This window comes from Leuciscus leuciscus, assembly GCF_965113295.1.
Source record: "Leuciscus leuciscus genome assembly, chromosome: 2".
NCBI lineage: Eukaryota > Metazoa > Chordata > Actinopteri > Cypriniformes > Leuciscidae > Leuciscus > Leuciscus leuciscus.
Window position 1 is genome coordinate 6,218,583 of NC_138726.1, and position 23,215 is coordinate 6,241,797.

A 23,215-nucleotide genomic window follows, 5' to 3' on the forward strand; every position below is an offset into this window, starting at 1 on the left:
CATGAGTTAACTTGTAGTATTGTGTTACATGAGGAACGGCCTCGTTTCAGGAACCGGCCTTTGAGAAAAGCAGATTATAGGGAGTGGTTCTTCACCCAAGGGCATCTGACTGTTGTCTAATGGATAAACTGACTACTGCGACCAGTTAATCAGTAACACCTGAAGAAGAAACACATCAATATATCTTTCCAACAAATTGTGCTATGGGTGTAACATGCCCAGTAAAGCTCCCCACATCTAGAAATAAAATGCTAAAAAAAAATGTTTTATATATTTTAAATTGTTTAAATGATAAAATATAGTAGTAGTAGCATTAGTAACATTATTTATAATAATAATAATAATAAAATTAAAATAAATAACAAAATATAATATTAAAGTAATTTTTGCTTACCACATCTATAAATACAATGAATATCTAAAATATATATATATTAACACTTTAAAAGTGCCACAGGTGCCATTTATTAATCAAATATTCAGGATATTTTGGTCCCTAGATATTTATTTGTAAAAAGGTTTACCAGGAGGACACGGACATAATTGCTAAATTACATCATTAGGATTTGTATAATGACCTAGCTATTTCCATGTATAATTATCTCTTCGTTCTTTCATATACTGTATATTTCTTCTAACTTCTCCAACAGCGATACTAAAGCAAAATAATGTGCTTCTTCATCTAACGGCAGAAAGTGAAAGATCATATGATGTGGACTCGCTTTTTTTTTTTTTTTTCAGAGGAATTAAAGATCCTCTGCCACAGAGAGCACTTCTTTCATGCAAGAGAAAATCACATGACGTGACGTGACCACAAAACCACAACTCCAGCAAAAGGGGCAGAGCAGATGCAGTCTGATGTATCTCCTGATCAACTCCAGACTCCAAATACATGTTTCCTTTCCTCTTTATGGAGCTCTGCCCCGTAACAAAGACCAGCACAAGGGTTTTTACGGCCCATTGCCTAACAAAACCTGATTGAGAGCAGGCCGACCTCAGCAGGACTCGACCTGTGTCTCAGGTCTTTCACCTGGAACTGTGACTGTTATTGTTTCACCGCTTGAGTGAATCTTACGAAGCCTGTCAAAAACATGTTTGCGACATATAATTCTCATTACTATAAAAAGCTTGGTTACACTTAATTTTAAGGTGTCATTGTTACAGTGTAATTATATATTTAAGTACTGAGTAATATTAGGCAACTACATGTACTTACTATAGGGTTAGGGTAGGATTAGGATTTGGTTGAGGGTTAGTTGCATGTAATTATGCATCATTTATTGTTATTACTATGGTAAGTTGATGTAACGTATGTAACAAGGACACTATAAAATAAAGTGTTACCCATTCATTTATAACATGTACTTACTATAAGGTTAGGGTAGGTTAAGGATTTGGTTGAGGATGTAATTATGCATAATTTACTGTACATGTAACGTAACAAGGACACTGTAAAATAATGTGTTACCAAAAGCTTTAATATAGCTAGGGTCTTTAGCTCACCTTAAAGACAAACATCTCTCCCCTGAGCATGGTGACGGTGTCGAAGTTGCCCTCGCAGATGTTGGGGCCGTAGTGATCGGGACGGTCGGTGGTGCGAGGCCCCGGTGGCCGGCGAGGAGGCGCTCCGGGGGGGTTTTTAGGAGGCTGAGGGGCCCTGGGGTCTGGATGGGCCGGGCGTCGAGGGGTCACAGTGGGGAGAGCCTGAGTGGGAGAACTGTTAGGGGGTCCTACAAGGAAGAGTGAAAGAAACAAACACAAATTACTTCAGAATTTGTACCAATAATAGCTCATTGTGGCAACCTCTTAGTTCAGTCTATAATAAACATAAAATGGAGAGCTAAAAGCTAATATATACTTTTATTAGGTACAACAGTTCAACTGCTCATTAATGCAAATCACATGGCAGCAACTCAATGCATTTAGGCATGTAGACATGGTCAAGACAACCGAGCATCAGAATGGGGAAGAAAGGTGGTTAAAGTGACTTTGAATGTGGCATGGTTGGTGCCAGACGGCTGGTCTGAGTATTTCAGAAACTGCTGATCTGCTGGGATTTTCATGCACAACCATCTCTAGGATTTACAGAGATTGGACCGAAAACTGAAAATATCCAGTGAGCGGAAGTTCTGCGGGTGTAAATGCCTTGATGATATCAGAGGTCAGAGGAGAATGACCAGACTGATTCCAGCTGATAGAAAGACAACAGTAACTGAAATAAGCACTCCTTACAACCGAGGTCTTCAGAAGAGCATCTCTGAATGCACAACACGTCCAACCTTGAAGCAGACGAGCTACAGCAGAAGAAGACACACTGGTACCACTCCTGTCAGCTAAGAGCAGCAAACTGAGGCTATACTCACAGTACAAAAGCTGTCACTGGGGCGGTACCTTTACAAAAGGTACACTTTTGTTCCTTTTAGCTACTAATATGTGCACTTTAGGTACTAATATGTACCTTTAAGGTACCAATATGCACCATTTAGTTACAAAAGTGTACCTTTTGAAAAGGTACCACCACAGTGACAGCTTTTGTCCCTTTTTTTTTCTTTTTTTTTTCTTCTCTCTCTCTCTCTCTGAGAGTGTACAATTCAAAAGACTCAACAAAACTTGACAATAGAAATTGAAAAAAAAATTGTGATGGATATTTTTGTGATGGTGGGGGTGGGGGGGGGGGGGGGGGTATGATGTTTGTGAATTTTACAAAGCATCAAGATATTTTCCAGGTCATATTTAATCTCCAAAAATAAGATAATATATTTTGATTAAAGTAAATGAAGCCTTTTATATTGATTTTGCATTGTGACACTTTCCCTTAAAACTTTCTCACTATGGTCATTTGAACAAAAAATAGATATTTTAATTGTAATATTTATTTATAAACTTTTTATACAACATGGTAGTATTTTTTGAACTGTCTTCAATTAATGCAGCAAAAATATTATAGTATTACAGTAATTTATTTATGCAATGAGTAATGAAAATATAGAGAGAGACCAGTGAGAATTAATGGACCCTGAACACATTACGAAATCCTAATGGTTCTAAAACTAGGCTTCATTTTCTGTATGCAAAAAAAATAATAATAAAAAGTCGGGTATAATAAATTATTCTTTTTAAGTATGAACAATAATAGTGATGCTTGCCTTCACAAACACCAATAATGTGTAAAATGATTAACAAATTCACCATGACATGAGCACAAGTTCTTTCTTCTAAACTGGGAAGGATGCCTACGAGTCTCCCTCACAGCTGAAACTCGCTCATGCAAAACTTAAATAAATATTACTTAAGTAAGTCCACAAAGACCAGAGTAATCAAAAGGAACATGGCCTGGTCAAGGTCAAAGTAAATCCAATCTACCACAAAAACAAACATTATAAACTTTAAACCAAAAGCTTGAATACCACTAAAACTGCTTACTGTAAACGAACAAAAACAAAAACACTTTTACAACAACACATGTATATAATAACTCTGGTCCAGACCGAACCAGGAAACTAAATGTAATCTAAAGCTGTAAATCTATATTGTCTATAAACACTGTCTGCCAGATGATAAGGAGAACAGCAGAGAACGGGATCCGGAAATTAAATGTGCCAGACCAGAACAAATGTTGCACAACCGCTACGCCAACACTTGTTATTGTTCTAAACTGCTCACTTGATCAGAGATAATATACAGTAAAATGCGTCAGGTTACCGTAAATCTGCTGGACCCCACGGAGATCATCCTCAGGAAGCTCAAAGTTTTCCGTGTCCATCCACTGGTAGAAAGGAGCCATGATCGCCAAAGGATTATTGGAGTGTTCCAGTCCAAGGGCATGTCCCAGCTCATGTACGGCTACCAGGAACAGATCATTACCTGGAGGAGACACATATTAAATATCACATGCTGAGGTATAAGAGACAGCTAACGGTCAGCAATGAGGAGGAGAAGAGCTGATTTACTGAGGTCTGATGTCTGAGACAACAGCATTCGCTCTGGGAGATCACAGCTGCACTTTATGAGCACTCTGAGGGCACATGATATAATGCATATCAACTGCATATTACTTTTGCTCTAGTTAAAGGAGTAGTTCACTTTCAAAAAAAATGTTGCTGATAATTTACTCACCCCGATGTCATCCAAGATATCCATGTCTTCAGTCGAAAAGAAATTAAGGTTTTTAAGGAAAACATTCCAGGTTTTTCTACACAGAATGGACTTCAGTGGCAACCAACTATACCAATGTTCAGAGAAGGTTCAAATGTCCGTCTCAATGCAGCTTCAAAGTCTCGACACAATCCCAGTCGAGAAATAAGAGTCTTATCTAGCGAAACGATCGGTCATTTAAAAAAAATTTATATATATATATTATATGTGGGCCGTTATCGGCGTTAACGTGCTGCGTTAACGCGAGACTCTTATCGCGCGATAAAAAAAATATCGCCGTTAATCTATTCTCCAAGTTGGGTTGGGAGATGGCTCTATACTACACAAGCTATGATGACGCAATCTACCCGCGGCCGCGAGGTAAACCCGGCTGCAAGGCATATTCGTCGTCATCTTAAGTAAACACGGCTGAAAGTGAAAGCTGGTGAAAAAGATCGGTGCAACATCCATTATTTGGACTTGGTTCGGGTTTAAGCCGTCAGACGAGCAGCAGCAAACTATATACAGAGTGTGTGGGGTAACAGTTCGGTAAGTTAACACACGACTAATCCGTTCGACCACCTCAAATTCAAAACGAAACATGATATCACTGAATACCAGCGCGCGCGTATTATTCCCATTCCAATATATCTTAGTGGTGTAGCACATAATCTCGATTTTAAGAATCGTTGTTGTGTTTCTTTTTAACTGAAAAGACATCAGTTAGACAATATTCTAATTTTAAATTTGGGGTTTCATAAGCTCCAAGCCATAATAAACATTAGACCTACTTAAGTCTCTGCAGCTAGTGTACTTAAATTTTATTTATCTGCAAAATTATGTTGTATACTTACAGTTTTGCACAATATATGTTCTCAAAACTACATACACCCTTTAAAAAAAAAAAACATTTAGCAGTTGTTTAGCATGGGTCTGTGTAATCTGTTCTGAAATGGTTTTATTATAATATACTGTATATCGTTATCGCAAGAGGCTGCAATGTATATCACAATATAGATTTTAGGCCATATCGCCCATCCCTAATTGATAGCCTATAGTAGTTGATAATAACATAGGCCTACCTAATGTTGCCTACGGACGGTAACAGTACAGTAGTAACCTTTTACAGTCTATGAGTAGAACAGCTTTCTCAAGCAGTTTGTGATGCATTTTGGAAACAGGAGATGAGCCCCTGGTCTAATGCGCCACCTGGCTTGAGAAACCCGTTCTCAAAGACTTACTTTTATAGTCATTATTTGGGTAGTACACATATTCTGAATGCCTTCGGCAGAATTCAAATGAGCCATTTTAATCTAGATTAATCTAGATTAATTGAAATTAATCTAGATTAATCTAGATTAAAAAAATTTATCTATGCCCACCTCTAATATATATATATATATATATATATATATATACTTTTTAACCACAAATGCTTGTCTTGTACCATCTCTGAGATGTGCCACGCATTGCGTCATCACGTTGGAAAGGTCACGAAAAAAAAGAAGAAAAAAAAGAATAATAAATTAAAACAAAGATGTCGGACGATTTTGAAGTGAAAATGAGATGAAATTTTTCGCCCTTCCCTACCTTTTTGAACCGGAGTACACAGACAAATAACTTAGATGGATGACGTGACGCGTGACCTTTCCAACGTGATGACGCAATGCGTGGCACATCTCAGAGATGGTACATGATGAGCATTTCTGGTTAAAAAGTATATATATATTTTATTTATTTTTAGAAAATGACCGATCGTTTCGCTAGATAAGACCCTTATTTCTCGACTGGGATCGTGTCGAGACTTTGAAGCTGCATTGAGACGGACATTTGAACCTTCTTTGAACATTGGAATAGTTGGTTGCCATTGAAGTCCATTCTGTGTAGAAAAATCCTGGAATGTTTTCCTCAAAAACCTTAATTTCTTTTCGACTCAAGAAAGAAAGACATGGATATCTTGGATGATATCGGGGTGAGTATATTATCAGCAAAAATCGTTTTGAAAGTGAACTAATCCTTTAAGTGTGCACATTAAACAAAATCGCCACTGGTCTTGCAGTAGATAAGGAAGAGAAGCTATATTTAGTTGGCTGGGTAAATTGGACCGCTTTTCCACCATTGGGCCAAACCGTTCTCGTTGCTATTCTGTGCCGATCCGACACAGCTGGTCTGGACGTGGTTTAATTTTCCACTGTGGGGATGATAACAGAGCTCTTTGGAATGTAATACAAATGCAATGATATGGGATGTAAATAGTGACCGTGTTATGAGGGATGGAAAGATATTTTTAAACTAGTTTACTTCGCTCAAACACCATGCTTGGCCAACTACAGAGAAACTGGTGGCCAGTGACCAATCCTTTTTACAGCACTGATGAGAAATGCGGGCTGAGAACGGTTTGTAATCGTGTAAACGTTCCTTACCGTTCTTGGATCCGTTCGGCCTGATGGTGGAAAGGAGGCTAAACACTCTTAAAAATGAAAGGTTCTTTACAAGCATTTGTTTGTGTTATTACCCTTGTGAAAAAGAAGTACACTTTTGCATACTTTATAGAGTACTTACTATAGAGATAATAATTTTAAAACTTTTACTTTTTGGACATTGAATGTTAATGAAATAAATGAAAATGTACAATGGTTTAAGTTTATATTAAATGCAATTAGTTGAACTTCAGAGCGTTTTTATTTTTACTTAAGTAGGACTTAAGTAAACATGTTTGTCATTTTATAATTACTTCTATTTTCTTTGAAACATGGTTAAACTGTACTGCCAAATGTACTGACATTTGTAATTACACAACTGTAATGAGAAAGCTGTCATTTAGAACATTTAAAATATATAAACTTTTAATGTAATATCAAATAAAACACTACACTTAAAATTATAATCATGTACTTTACATGTGCTTTAATGTGTTAGTCAACACATCAAAATAAGGGTTCTTCTATAAAGTAAAACGTTAAATTTGAGATTATTGCAAAGCGCACTTTTTAAAAGTATTTTTAAGAAACAGTAATGAACATGCACTCTCTTTAAGTGCACTTAAGTGGCCTTTTATTTCATTAATATTATATTATATGCAAGTACAGTTTTTAAGAAATACACTTTTGAGATTTGAAGGACACTAATTGTACATTCAGTAAAATCAAACACACTACTTTTTCACAAGGATAGGCCACTTGCCGATTGAAAATCATCATGTCCTGAATGGCTACAGATTTGTAATACATAGTGAGTGTTCCTCTCACTCAGGCTTATCAGTTCATCTGAAAGGAGTTCGTGAATCAGTGCAGAAAATTTGCATTTATCTGCACACGATTAATGGAAACACTTGCAATGACAGTGCACTCAGTCTGTGACTGATTTTAATCATATTCTGTCTCCATTTTCCGGCTGTCACAGTGATCTGTGACTCTGCGGGTGTAAATGGCTCTATGTGATTCTTAAATCCTGATTTCGGGAGGGACAGACAATGATTGACTGCTTCCCTTTAATACTGACTGTATCCATTATTAGCCAGTGTTAATGCTGGCTGCATGAAGTCATCGGATAGTAATGTTGCTTCTTCAAGGTTTTTCTCTCTCTCTCAGAGAGGCAACATCATTAAGGCTAATAAGTGTGCAGATAAGAGAAGCACTGAACTGGCTGTCCTGATGCTTTCAGACAGTTCAATCAATGACGGCTTTCACAGACAAATGCACTCGTCATTCAAAGCTGCTCTTGTCTGAGGCTCTCGACTGGTAAAAGATGCAACTTCAAGGCAGTAGGAGACATCTCTCCTCACAGCTGTGACACGGTGACCGAGACTTCAACTGTAGCCTAACAATGATGATCCTGTAGCCAGACATTACAAACCAAAAAATGGAAATACGCTCTGGAAAATCCTGGAGATTCCTTTTGAAGTTGCATGATGAGGTCTCTCTCAGTGAATGTTACAGTGTGTCAGTGATTAATCAAATGTGTCATGATGGAATGATTCCTTTAAACTGTTTGAAAAACTACATCCCATGATTAACCTTTGGCCCATTTAAAGACAAAGAGGCTTTTCCGAGTTACTTTAGGAAACAGGGACCGTATTATAGCAACTTTCGATCTAAAAGTCAGTCTTGTGACGTATATCTGAGTGAAACGGCTTCAGGACTTTATTTTGTCCATGGGGAATTCATTGGATTGTTGTGGTTTGCTATTGGTCGATCTCATGTGAGTGACAGGTTGTCCCACCCATAAGAATGATTTCTGAAGGATCATGTGACACTGAAGACTGAAGTAATGATGCTGAAAATTCAGCTTTGATCACAGGAATAAATTACATTTTACAATATATTAAAGTGGAAAACAGTTGTTTTAAATTAAAATAATATTTCACAATATTACCGTTTTACTGTATTTTCTTATCAAATAAATGCAGCCTTGGTGAGCATAAGAGACTTTTTAACGGTAGTGTATATGAATCTATAATTTCACAAGTATGTATATCACATATTATGCAATCTATAAAGCACACAGGTCCTTCTGACTCACCTTGTGTGTTTTGCGAGCCAATGGTCCACGGCTCGTCCGAGTCGAAGTGAGTATCTCCACCCATCCCCGGACCAGGGAAGTAAGCATGAGCCAGGAATCCTCCCTCTCCGTCAAACGGAGAACTGTCACCATGGAAACCCGATGCGAAGAAGATCATAATATCCGGTTCCTTCCGACGGCCGTATTTGACCTCATGGAAAGGAATCTCATCAAATGTCAGCGGCGTAACTTTCTCCCACACTATGAAGGCCCTTCGGATGGCCTCGTATGAGTTGTACTCTCCGATCTTAGGCGTGTAGTTCTGAATACTGCATCCACAACAAACGCAGGAAGAACATTGATGCAAGGAAAATCAAAATCACTGAAAAGAGTGAAGAGTCAAATTCAAACCCACCTGAAAGTTATGTGGGTCTTGTCCCACTTGTGGCCAGTAAGGGCATAACGTTTCCGTCGTACATTGGTCTTGATCTGACCCCCAAACTTGTCTGGGACGCCACAGCGGGGTCTTTTCATGGCCCTAAAAAGACAGCAACAGATGAGGGCTTAGTGTTGAAAGGTAATCACAAAATAATTCCATGTTAAGAAAGCTGAACACATGGGAACAGGGTTTGACATTAACACCCGCCAACCCGCTAAATGCTGGTGGATTTCAGCAGTGTCACTCCTACTGGCCACTTGAATGTCATATACGTTTTTCACTTGAAGTCTTTTAAAAGGGCATCTGAAATAATAAACTAAGCACAATGTCGTGTTGTCAAAAATATAAATATTTCAATATACATCGATACTGAAATATCTGAAACGAGGTTGCGTGGTTTAGCGAAGTCTGTGACGGTAGAGAGCGAGAGGACGAGTGGGATGTAAGTGGGTCAAGTTCAAGTGATAACACCTGTCTCTTGTTTCAGTAATTGGGTGGAGGGACAGTGTATAAGCCAGCAGCAAGCAGTGACAGGAGAGAGAGAGAGCACACACTGGGACTCGGAGCACGCGCAGGCACGCAGAGAGGAACCGCATGACAAAACCGACGACACGAGTTTTATGTTTATTTTGGGTGCGTTAAAAGCCCCGTCCTTTATTTTGTGCTTAGACTGAAGTCAATAAAGAGTCTACTGAGTTCCAGCCAGACGATTCCTTGTCTTCTTCCTGCCCACAACAATGAACTTTATCACACACTTCCAATGCTCATTTGCCTCAGAATAGATACATGATACCAGCTGCTCTTTCTCTCTCTCTCATCTCTCCAACAGCGAGTGACACACAAACCAGCCTCTCCTCACTCACTCACTTTTGCTCCGGATGAATACTGTTACAGGGCTTGAATTTCGGCATAGGAACGCATGTTGTGCATGATTTTACACATTCCCGGAGATTTTGTGCTCACACCCAAAGTGCGTGCACATAAAGCCATCTCTCAGCACTAAATTGAGTTCTTTTTCACTGCTTAAACAGTCAAATACACACAAAATAATGTCAATTATTGGTGAGTATTCCCGTAAACACAGTCAGTTATGTTTTAAGCGAACAATAAACAGTTGAGAAATAAAACGCATGTGTAACAGTATAATGGATCTGTGCATCAGATCTTAAAGTGACAGCAGGTATATTGTATACCTTCTGCCAAATTATGAGATAATATAATAAATATCTATATGGCAGTTTTTCACCGTGGGATGTCAAAATTGTGGCCAGTAAAAATGATGAGTGGCTTGAGATTTCGGAAAACCACTAGCTACAGTGGCTGTGAATGTTAATGTCAAGCCCTGAATGGGAAGCTCTTTTATGTCTATGCAGCATGGTGGACTTTGATCTTATTAAAGGAATATTTCAGTTTACTTTTAAATAAACATCTATGGAGAACATCTGTGGCATGTTTTCCATTACCATAGTACAATCCTTTTCACCTGATAATACACTTAAAAAAAAGGCAGATAAGCATGCTAGAAAACAGCACAGCTCAATAAACATTTTAAATAGGCAACTAAAACTTTAACATTAATGTGTAAAGGCCCGTTCACACCCAAAACGATAACTATAATGATAATAACTATAATATAACTATAATAAGTATTAATAATCGTAATTGTATGAGAATAGGGAAGTTCATTCCACAGCTAAATCAATAGCGACACAGAGGAATTATATTGTTTCAGAACTACTTTTTAACGATAAAAACATTGACAGCCAATCACAATCCAACCGAGTTTAAAGAGCTCAAGTAGGCTATTTAAGGCGCATGACTGCACACACGCTTATAATAAACTGAACAATATCATTTGTTGGAGTGGACACTAATAAAGTTATAATTATAGTTATCTTCATAGTTATCAATTTTGATGTGAATGGCCCTTCAGTATTATCTGTTAGCATGAGATTGGTGTAACAGAATCACTTGTAAACTGTTGTCTATGGACATTTCTAATCAAACTCATGTTACAACCAGGGCTGTGTTTCCAAAAGCATCAAGTTGATCATGGAGACTATTGCCACCAATGTTCTCTACGATCAATTACGATCAATCAGCTTTTGGGGAAAATGACCCCCCCCCAAAAAAAAGAAAGAAAAAAGGTAATGTTAACATTGATAATGCATGACCACAGGATCCTAGAAAAGTACTTCAACAGACATTAAATAACCAGCAATATCCCTCAAGGTTCACTATCAGGTGAACTCTGTTTTTCTGTTAAATTACAGGTTTAATGGGATGAAAGTACTTGATGAAAAATCAATGGTTTGATTACGATGAGTTGAAGATGACTGGTAGTAGCTCTAACAGTACAGCTGATACATTAGATCATGTGATGGACTGAGTCTCTTACTCTATGGTGACAGTGTCCATCTGTCCTGTGATCTCCAGCCCATAAAAGCGTTGCATGTCGCTGATGGCGTTCGACAGGATCTGAGCGGAGCGCATGGTGGACATCTGCCTGCTGGCCTGAGGGAGGTAGCCGTACATCCGCAGCCATGACTAAGAGAAAAACACAGACAGATGGAATTAAAAAGACATATCATGAGAAATCAGATTTTCCTTGACCTTTTGTGAATAGGAATATATAAGATTTATCTTAATGACATCTGAGAGATTTCTGTCCCTCCATTGACAGTCTAAGCAACTACCACTTCGACGCCTCAAAGTTCATAAAGAGATCGTAAAACTAATCCATATGAATTTTGCGGTTTAGTCCAAATTTTCTGAAGAGACGTGATCACTTTACATGATACAGATATAATATAGGCTTTTATTCACATATAAACATTCATCAACTCACACATCAGTTGTGGTAAAAAGAAGCTCAATCATGTTTGCTTGACGTGCAAGAACCAATGAGGTTCATTCTTGTGTTACGCAGCACGTTTGAGCTTCAGCAAGAACCAATGAGGTTCATTCTCGTGTTACGCAGCAAGTTTGAGCTTCTGCAAGAACCAATGAGGTTCATTCTTGTGTTACGCAGCACGTTTGAGCTTCAGCAAGAACCAATGAGGTTCATTCTCGTGTTACGCAGCAAGTTTGAGCTTCTGCAAGAACCAATGAGGTTCATTCTTGTGTTACGCAGCACGTTTGAGCTTCAGCAAGAACCAATGAGGTTCATTCCTGTGTAACGCAGCACGTTTGAGCTTCAGCAAGAACCAATGAGGTTCATTCTTGTGTTACGCAACAAGTTTGAGCTTCAGCAAGAACCAACGAGGTTCATTCTTGTGTTACGCAGCACGTTTGAGCTTCAGCAAGAACCAACGAGGTTCATTCTTGTGTTACGCAGCACGTTTGAGCTTCAGCAAGAACCAATGAGGTTCATTCTTGTGTTACGCAGCACGTTTGAGCTTCAGCAAGAACCAATGAGGTTCATTCTTGTGTAACGCAGCACGTTTGAGCTTCAGCAAGAACCAATGAGGTTAATTCTTGTGTTACGCAGCACGTTTGAGCTTCAGCAAGAACCAATGAGGTTCATTCTTGTGTTACGCAACAAGTTTGAGCTTCAGCAAGAACCAATGAGGTTCATTCTCGTGTTACGCAGCACGTTTGAGCTTCAGCAAGAACCAACGAGGTTCATTCTTGTGTTACGCAGCACGTTTGAGCTTCAGCAAGAACCAATGAGGTTCATTCTTGTGTTACGCAGCACGTTTGAGCTTCAGCAAGAACCAATGAGGTTCATTCTTGTGTAACGCAGCACGTTTGAGCTTCAGCAAGAACCAATGAGGTTAATTCTTGTGTTACGCAGCACGTTTGAGCTTCAGCAAGAACCAATGAGGTTCATTCTCGTGTTACGCAGCACGTTTGAGCTTCAGCAAGAACCAATGAGGTTCATTCTTGTGTTACGCAGCACGTTTGAGCTTCAGCAAGAACCAATGAGGTTCATTCTTGTGTTACGCAGCACGTTTGAGCTTCAGCAAGAACCAATGAGGTCCATTCTCGCATTACGCAGCACGTTTGAGCTTCAGCAAGAACCAATGAGGTTCATTCTTGTGTAACGCAACACGTTTGAGCTTCAGCAAGAACCAATGAGGTTCATTCTTGTGTAACGCAACACGTTTGAGCTTCAGCAAGAACCAATGAGGTTTGTTCTCACATTTCAAGCAAGTACGGTTGAGCTTCTCTTTATGTTCGTTGATCAATGTTTATATGTGAATAAAAGCCTAAATTCAATCTGTTAATCATAAAAAGCAACGGAGTCTCTTCAGAATTTTTTTACTAAGCCGCTAAATTCATATGGATTAGTTTTACAATCTCTTTATTAACTTTTTGAAGCGTCAAAGTGGTACTTTACAAAGCGATCTTCATTTGTGTTTCGAAGATGAACGAAAGTCTTATGGGTTGGAAACGACATGAGGTATAAGGGTGGGGTGAGAGAGAGAGGGGGAAAGGCTATGAAAATACTAAATTGTGGCACAAGTCATAATGATGTGACTCCTTTAAGACCACAGCAGTTCAAAAGAACATAAGTCTGTCACTGCCATGAGAATGAGGGAGAAATAAGATATTATCACGGACTTAAAGACCGTCACACCTGTTATACGCGACACCTAATACTGGCCCAGACTGTGTGCGAACACTTGAAGCAGATCTGACCACAGATTGAGGGGAGACGGCACCAGCTGCGGTGGTCAATTTATCAGGCTTTAGAAGCAGAGAGTGGCCACTTTTCCCCTCACTGCTGGGGGACTTTCCTCAGGGCAGAGACATGCATGGACTCCCATCTGGCTCTTGTGTGGGATGCGGTGGGCGATTTTAAAAGGCCAGAGGGTTGATTAAAGGGGGTGAAAGCTGGACATTATGCATTGATGTGCATTAAATGTGGCTACAGCTACTGCTTATCATCATTAGTTAGGTCATTAAGACAAATGATGTAATTAAACTACCCCACTGTAAAGCCCACCCTGTAGCAGCACTAATCGGGCAGCCCTACACCAAACAAAACTTCCCATAGGAAGCCAGATTTCTGTAATGTCTCGATTGTTTCTCCTAGACAGCAGTGAGATAAAGTGGAGAACAGATGGGGAGGTATTTTGCTTGTCTCATTGTTCAGAAAGTCTGAACAATGTCACAAATTGTCCTCTGATTTGTAAAGATTCTGCAATCAAAAGGCAGAGGTTTTAGGTCTATCAGACAGCACACTAATGCACGGTTTTACATTTTAACATATCAGATGATTTGTCCTGTTCTTAAGACATAACTTTACTTCCACACACAAATCCATTGTGTATATGCAAAAAAAAAAAAAAAAACTAAGCTCACAATCAATGATTAGAGAATCGCGATACAGAGGAACCATTTTTTCTCCCATTCCCAATTGCTTACAATGAGAAACATAAGAGATAAAATTGGTCCTAAAATGAAGGAACCAAGAACAAATGCAATACTAAAAGCAATTCAGAATCAATTACTCAACATTGTGTTTGTGACTTTACAAGTGCCAACTGTTTTTCACCTGGTATTAATAAGCTAATGTGGACGTCCCAATGGGCTTGTGTGGTTAAGGGGGTCCCTGCTTTAATAATGTCCCCTTCTCTTCCTACTCTGTAACCAGGGCTGTCACACTGTTGCCTGGACCCGATCTTCACTTTCCATGGCCACAGAAAACACAGGCCTTTGTGCCCTTCTGTGTGCTGAGAGGCAGCTGGATAACAGTCAAACAGTTGAATAGCTGGAGCTGTTTTGGACAAGGGTAATGTGCCACCGCAACAAACCAGCTAACAAAAAAAAAAAAAGTGACTATAACCCAACATGCATCACTATATTGGTACGGCATGTGTTATTAAAACCTTGGGTATTAAACTTCTGCATGAAGCTCATTTTGCTATGTTTGTGCTATAGACATGAATAATGCCTCAAATGATGCAGCTTGTTTGAGTACTTTCCTAAGTGATCAGACTTACTATTATCATCTGATGGATAATAAAAAGTGTGAAATCCCCTAGACTAGGGCTGCATGATTCATCGAAATAAAACCCAAAATAGTGATATGGCTGAGTGCAATTACCAAATAGCAAAGGCTGCAATTTTATTGAATAAATATGCGCTGCATGTTTTAAAATGAAGCGCAGCACTGTGTTCTTACACACGAGCAGCTCATTATCCGGATGTGTTTGCAGCGTCTCAAAATGGCTCAGTTCGCACAAGAACTCACCTCTGCATCTTTTCTGAGTTTGGATCACTTTAATGTGAATTTGAGAATGAAACACGCAGCTATCTTCTGATACGTATAACGAGAAGCATTTATCTATAAAAGAGAAGCTTTATGGCATTCCTGCCGTTTCCCCAAAAATAAAAGCTTGAACATGTTCATTGAACATGAAGAAATGTTAAAAGAAAAAAGTTACACAGTAAATATAAATGACATCAATTACAAATGCAATCGATTGACAGCACTCGTTTTTCCCCCATTTTCATATCAGATGTCAACTACCCTTGTACTTTCACACCTAATCAAACAATACCCAGCTTTTTTCCTCTCCCGGAGCACAATCCCCTTTGTGTCCCCCATAGGGCTGTGAGAGAGGGAAGTGCTAAAGGGCGGTGCAGGGCATGACACACCTTACCCCCACAGATAAGACTGCTGGCTTTCAGTCTCTCAGAGCCCTGGGGCTTTTAGCAGGGCGAGAGGTGGGAGGGTGTGTGAACTCCCACAACAGAAAGACATTACCCTAGTGTTCTGCTTACTGGCTCGTAAAGGAGAACAACGTTCTTGTTTTCAGGCTTTATATGCTCTTTTCCTTATGTCAAGGGCACCTGGGATCATTCTTTGCAGGTCATTGGAATGGACGCCAAGCTCTCCAGTGCATGAGATAAACGAAAACCTAAAGTTTTCAGCATCTATTCCACCATCACAACATCATATGTCATGCATACAGAGTAAGGCTTTGCAGAGAACAGAAGCAAGGAGAGCCATCCTTCTCTCCCATCAGCCACTGCTGCCAGCCGTTGGCTCAATGGGACCTTGAGAGCGTCTGCCAACAGCATGTCCTCCAGGAACCTGTGATTCACAGCGCGTCGTGAAAAGACTTGGGTTTAGTGTGAGAGAGAGAGAGAGAGCGTGTGTGTGTGTGTCCAGAACAATGTCAGCCAAGAATCTAACGACTAGAGAGCGCTATTATTCCTGGGCCTTGGGTGCGTGCCATTTTTTGGTCATTAAGTGAGAGGGAAGGGGGAGCGAGCGAACCAGATCAAGTGAAAAAGATTAAGAGGAAGACAGGAAAACAGAACATGACAGAGGAGGGTGGGAGTAAAATAAGTTAAAGCACGTTGGGTTTTGGGCGTTCCAGACAGGATTCTGGCTTTGAAATCTCAGGTAACTGGACTGGGGAATAATCAAACTGGAATGGGGAATAAGACAAATTTCATTTAAACTCCATGTGGTCTTCTCTCTCAGCTCGGCCTGATGTCCTTCCCAGCCTCCAGAAAATGCAATAAACAGATTTTGAAAATGCATTTAGGCTATATCTTTGTTAGGCAATGGCAGGCATTGTGAAACGAGATTCAAAGCAAGGTCAAAGGAACAAGTGCATCAATCAGTTGACAATTTCATTTCCCGCTGTGTAAATCAATAACCTTAATCAATCAAAACAGCATAATAAATTAACTAAACAATCAAGTGAGGAGTTTTCAGAAGGAGATGGAAGAATCACCAAAAGAGATTTAGAAATAGTCATTAACTTTGTGTCGCTCTAGTTAGACAGCATTTTAAGTAGGGATGTTTTAGCAAGTTCTTGAATATGGCCATGTTAATGTATTTGGTATTGCTGCTGCTACGGAGCAAGTATGAACTTGCTCCTGCTGATACACAGACACGCTGCTGTGAGCATGAATAGACATACATAAATCCCATAGCAGATCTAGGCAGGTGGAGCTGGGGGAGGTGGAGGGTTTCAGAGCAACTCTGATAGTGCGCATTGCAGGATTATCCTATAGCAAACACTGAACCAGACTATTTAAACATTGAGCAAGCAATCTCATTGGTTGCAGGATTAGCAGAGACCAATCAGCTTGTGTCATACAGTAATGATGTGATTGCTTGCAGATTGCATAAGTCTCCGCCATCTTATCCAATATGTATGTTGTATGTTTTTTGCTTAGTGCTGAGTATTAGCATTAACTTGCCAACATGCACCAAACACCACTGGAATCCATTTTCGAATCTCCCACATGAGGAGGAACACTATTTGTGTGGCATACATAGTTCCTGCATACGAAGAGTGCTCTAAATCAATCATATATGACGGTCCATTTCTGTGAGGATAAGGCAGCTATGTACAGTAGAGAACGAGGCAGGTTTCAGAACAGGCCAAACGAATCTGGCGCATTACCCTCATGACCTTGCAGTAATTGCGCTGGTCAATGTGGCCCTGGTTCCTAATAAGAGAGGAAATAGACCTACCGGTCAGTAAAAGTCATTCACTGAGACATGGACACGATTAGCAGTTAATGCATTCCCCCGGTCCAATCACATCTCATTACCCCTCAGTGTCATAGTGAGGTAGCCCAGACCCCACACAAACAGCTGAACATGAGTTTGTGGGAAAACCACAAAGATGCAACGTGCCAGATATTCCACGGATACTCAGGGCGGATAAAAAGCATAAGGGAAAAGTGGGACTCCAGGGGTTAAATGCAGGATAAAGATAAGGTTGCAGGAAGTGATACAGTCAGCTCTCTATGAAGTACAGTCCTCATAACCCCCCTCCGCTCCCTGAGCTCTTCCCGTCTCTCTATCTCCCCGCACCTCTGAACACAGTCAGCTGAACACAAGAAGTCTCATTGTTGGGCCTCAGCTGCCTGAGAGCCCTGCAGTCCTAAACGTCTCTTAACTCTTTCTGTTTGTGGCCTATTTAGAAAACAGCTGTTGCATTCACCGATCACATGCAACATGGAAGAGCAAGCCAACACCTTTTAACCCTCCACCCAGCATCTACTTAAACATTCCTGATAGTTTATGATACATCCAGAATTGAAAGGACTCTCTTTAAATTGCCAAGCAAACAGATAAAGCTATCTGAAAATTGAAGGAACCGACAACAACTGAAAGTAACCTTGCTAAGCTATGCCAATGTTCAAAACTGTTCAAAAGTTCATCATTCAAGTCCACTTTGAAGTCATATCTTTGTTTGAGAAAGCAAATGCTTTTCTATGAAGTATTGTATTGTAAAGAACTGTATGACAAAAGGCTCTCTGAGCAGCACCCACACACATACTCACAACACTCCCTATCCTCACTCAAGCGGCTACAGTTTTTGTGTTGAGGGTGAACTGGAACACAAGCTTTGAGTCTGCACTTTTTGTCATTGCAAAGAGATTATACAAACCATAAAGATGCCAAACTTTTTTCTGCGTACATACGCGTATACATACATATATTATATATATATGAGTGTGTGTGTGTGTGTGTGTGTGTGTGTGTGTGTGTGTGTGTGTGTGTGTGTGTGTGTGTGTGTGTGTGTGTGTGTGTGTGTGAGATGTGCTAATGTGCTAATCACATGCTAATGAGATGTGTATGTACTTTTTTCTGCATACATACACATATACATATACATATACATATATAAAGTGTGTGTTATAGCTCACGCTGTGAGGTTCCTCAGATACTGTACATTCTGCAGATATGCATATGTACAGCTGGCTATTAATAGGTCTGTAATCTGGGTATGCATGTTTTATGTAAATGACTAGCCTCTGTCATGTGGTTTTTCATTTGGAATACTCCCATTAGTTAACATTAAAACATGGTTAATAACAAATGCATGTGCGTATGCATGTTTTGTTGGTTAGGCAGACAATTTTCATGACAATTAGCGAATGAGACACAATGTTTAGAATATTAATGTCCTTAATTGTGAATCTCAAATGCAAGTTGTTCTCTGTAGGCTTCATAAGGTCTTGGTGTACACCTGTTGAATTAATGTATGTAGATCCAGCACAATGTGTTCATATAAAAACATGGACTTTGTTGTTTTGGTTCACACTAGGCAGATTTGGTTTGATTGAAACAAACTCTGGTGGGCTTGCTCTGTTAGTGCAGTTCATTTGAATAATTGTGAACGCTGCCATCTGAACCCTGGTGCGCAACAATCAAGCGGACCGAGACCCACTGTCCCTTCCAATGAACTCTGGTGTGGTTTGATTGAAATATGAACAAAAACAGGATGTGATGACATAAGATGAGACCCTAAAAAGGACAGAATGCTGTAGTGTACCTGATTTTTCTACATTGCCCATCGGTTCAGGCGTCAGAACTGCCATCTCTTTGCAGCAGATCTTTATTTGTGTGTGCGACCGAGGAATACCTAGCACTGTTTTGACTCATTAAAACATTTTATAAGCTTTTTGTGAGTTCTCAGCTGGTCAAAGTACCAACATATGTACACACATACAATGAGCACATTTTGCACAATGCATTGTTTTGGATGTTCAGTAAGTTCTGTCACAAAATATATGTTATAAAAGAGAATGCATGCACACTATACTTCTCTATTAAGGTTTTGGTGTGGAATTTGAGCCTTTGTTCCCAGAGTTATCTCACCACACACCCAAATCTGTGGGTCCTACAGCTTTAACACACATAATCCCCCCAAGAATCCACAGGCCGCTGTGGCATGTACAGGCCTATCAGCTGTCATTCAACATTTGTGACTGGTAGATTTACTAAGATAAACTGCTTTGTTCTGAAAGGGTTTCGGTCAAACGACTTTCTGTTAAATGATACGCCCAGATCTTGGAGATCAGGGATGCGTTTCCAAAAAGCATTGTGAATCCAAGTTGATCATGCAGACCACTGCCACCAATGTTCAGTGAGTACCAGTACTTCAAGGGTTAGTTCACCCCAAAAAAATGTCATCAATTACATCAATTACTCCCCCTCATGTCATTCCGAACCCGTAAGACTTTCGTTCATCTTCAAAACACAAATGAAGATCTTTTAAATGAAATCTGAGAGCTTTCTGTCAGTCTATGCAAATGTTTCTGACAGTCTATGCAACTACCACTTTGATGCTTCAAAAAGTTAATAAGGAGGTCATAAAACTAATCCAAATGAATTGCGGTTTAGTCCAAATTTTCAAAGTGAAAATCAAAGTGGTAGTTGCACAGAGTGTCAATGGAGGGACAGAAATCTCTCAGATTTAATCAAAAAGATCTTCATTTGTGTTCCGAAGAAGAACAAAAGTCTTAGGGGTTTGGAATGACATGAGCATAAGTAAAGAATTAAATAATTTAAATTTTTGGGTGACCTAACACTTTAAACATCCTCAAAAATGATGAAAGGAGAATGTGTAAAATTCATATTTGGGTTTTCAGTCAAACAATTGTGTGAGAAGGAAAAAAAACCTGCACAGAATGATTGATAAACAGCTGATGTAATAACCAGGTGTGTGGGAACAGCCCTAGCAAGGTCACGTTTTGATAGTGTCACAACATCAGAAAGTCCCTTAGCTTTTTTTAAGAAAACCTAACCAAATCATCAGGACACATGTTAAGCATCCCTAATCTGAAGAAACTGCAGGTGCTCGATTTTGCTTCCAGTCCAGAGGAGAACTTGTATATTTATAGCTTGTGTTATTCAAGACATTTTATTTTATTTTATATGAATCTGGGTCAGGACTGATTTAGGAAGGCAACAGATACCTGAAAGGATCAATATGAGGCTCCCTGCCAGACATCTGAATCAGTCTGGAAGAGTAAAATAATTAACTGCCGGTTCTTCTGTCAGTCTCTTTGCACAGTGCCAGACCACCAACGACTGGGTTTGGACCACTGAAGAACTGCATGCATGAGGTGGCACACCACTAACAACCCTCAAACCACACAGACTACAAGCTGTTCCACCACTTCAAACTAAAACATCCAAAAGTTTGTCTACAAGAACTCAGCTTTCAATGAGACAAGAATCTTGGCATTTCAAAAAGTTGTTAAAATCTAAATAACTTTCTAATTTGCTCTCTGATATTGCAGCAATTCACATGCTGAGTTACAGTCATTTAGCGGTCCTATAAAAACCAAACCTGAGACTGGAGAAGAAATGCACAGTGCATCAAACCTAAATGAGAAACACACACCAGATATAGGGTTTATACTTGTATCAAGCTTATTCAGTAGAGAATGAACATTAAAATCAACACCAAATGTGCAGCTACACTGTAAAAATTATTGTTGGCTTAATTTAATGTTTGAGTTAAATTAATAATATAATTAAAAATTAAAAATATAAGTTAATACAATGAAGGAGATTGGTTTAATGAACATAAACTCAAAATAACATGTCCTCTGAACCACATTAACTATTATTAAGTTGATTTGACAAAAGAAAAAAGTTGTGATAAATCATCAAAATATTTCTTTAAAGTGTTCATACAGAAAAAAATAAAATAAAATGCATTTTAGCAGGACATCAACAACCCAACTATTCCTGTTCTAGTTCTAACTCTTCAAGCACTGACAGCTATCTGAATACATTATTTTCTATTTTGTTTGTCGGTGGCCAAACGTAGTGATCAAAACCATTTAAATCTAACACTCGAAGTTCTCACCAAACTTACTGAATAAGTCCTACGTGATCAGTTTGTGATACAACAATGCAGCACATTGATAATTTGAAAGAATCACCTCTCCATTAAAGGTTTCATCTCCAAAGGCGCGCGCTCCACTCATCAACAGCACCAGAAGAGAATACATTAGAGTCCGTCTCCACAGCAACGTGAACGGGTCATCCCATAATACAGCCATCATTCTCATCGGGATCAGTGATGGTGGGTTCCGCAGTTTAAACTCTTTCAAGTGTAACCAAAACTGTCTGTAACTAAAAACACAAAAAGTCCAATGCACTCAGATTAAAAACAATCTCATCGTGGGCTCGCTTCTAGTCGCGTGTCCTTTCTGCAGAAGCGCGATGTTCTTGAGCGCAACAATCATTCAGTGAGATTCAAACACCAATTCCAGTCAATAAGGTCCGATGCTGTGTCTGAAGTTTCGGAGTGTGTTAGGTATCATATCCCGCGGGTGTGCCCACTTAATGCTCGTTTCATCCCACTCACGTGCTGACTATAAAATTAATTACATCTACAACCTACTTCAAAGCAGGCGCTGTGCAAACTTGCGTTGCAATTTCCTCTTGCGGGATGACTCTGTAAACGAAGCATGAATACCGGCTGGTTTTATTGTGGTGCAAAGATTTGTGACAGAAAGTCGCTCGTGAACGATGCCGTCGGTCGTCGCGCATCAACCACAACACAAGAACCTCAAATTGTTCGCAGATGACGGCAACACTCTCTGACACCTGCCTTGGATCACCGCCCTGCTTGTAAAGATTTAATATGATGGTTTCTTCTCGGTAAAATTCTCTTAGTATTCTTGGACGGTTTCCACTTGGTTTCCGCTTATGACGCCCCTCATGTGTGCAGAGAGTGACTCGGACTTTGTGCCGAATCCTGCGGCGTGTCCCGCTGCCGTGTAGAGCTGGAGGAGGGGCTCAACGCGACGGACATCAGTAAAGTAGCCAGTGCCACCTCCAGTCTGGACATTTATCTTAACACAAAGACACGCACGTGTTCATGCACTTTTTGAGCTATGCATTAAAAAAAAAAAGAAAAAAGTAGGCTATTACTATGCCTTTACACAAAAATAAATAAATAAATAAAATAATAATAATAATAATAGACAACAGCCTATTTAACAGTTACAACAGTTTCCTCGCTATTCAGAGGGGGAACAAATCAGAATTGCAAGATATAAACTCATGATAGATTAGTACAGAGCCCCTTAGGGGACATGGTGACGGAAAAAATCTGATATGGAGGAAAAATTATTTGTCAATGCTTCTGCGTTTTGCGTTCCCACCGAGAAGCTTTGCGTTCACTTGCTTTGGAGCTCTTTGAGAGCGAACGCAAAGTTTCCAGCGTGAACGCAAAACAGTTTGCTAGTGAACGCAAAACAGTTTGCTAGTGAACGCAAAACAGTTTGCTAGTGAACGCAAAACAGTTTGCTAGTGAACGCAAAGTTTCCAGGGGGAACGCAAAACAGTTTGCGAGCGAACGCAAAGTTTCCAGGGGGACCGCAAAACAGTTTGCAAATGAACGCAAAGTT

The 23,215-nt window shown here is 39.6% G+C and overlaps 1 protein-coding gene and 1 long non-coding RNA gene across 4 annotated transcripts in view; one reads left to right on the forward strand and one right to left on the reverse strand.

Moving 5' to 3' along the window:
- The window catches only part of mmp15b (matrix metallopeptidase 15b), a 40,432-nt gene extending 17,854 nt beyond the window's left edge, over positions 1-22,578 (reverse strand). For all 3 annotated transcript variants that reach the window (XR_014203438.1, XR_014203439.1, XM_082160955.1), the window contains exons 1-6: positions 21,740-22,578; positions 11,472-11,620; positions 9,050-9,172; positions 8,656-8,963; positions 3,703-3,864; positions 1,504-1,730 (exon numbers count right to left, since the gene is read on the reverse strand). Coding sequence is in view for 1 of the 3 variants with exons in the window: in XM_082160955.1 (XP_082017081.1) it covers positions 1,504-1,730; positions 3,703-3,864; positions 8,656-8,963; positions 9,050-9,172; positions 11,472-11,620; positions 21,740-21,868 (1,098 nt within the window). In the remaining 2 variants the exon portion in view is untranslated. The remainder of the gene's footprint in view (positions 1-1,503; positions 1,731-3,702; positions 3,865-8,655; positions 8,964-9,049; positions 9,173-11,471; positions 11,621-21,739) is intronic.
- On the forward strand, positions 16,847-21,317 carry LOC309492212. Its single transcript, XR_014203467.1, has 2 exons — positions 16,847-17,227; positions 17,342-21,317. It is a non-coding gene; the product is annotated as an uncharacterized lncRNA (long non-coding RNA).
- Positions 22,579-23,215: the final 637 nt, after the last annotated feature.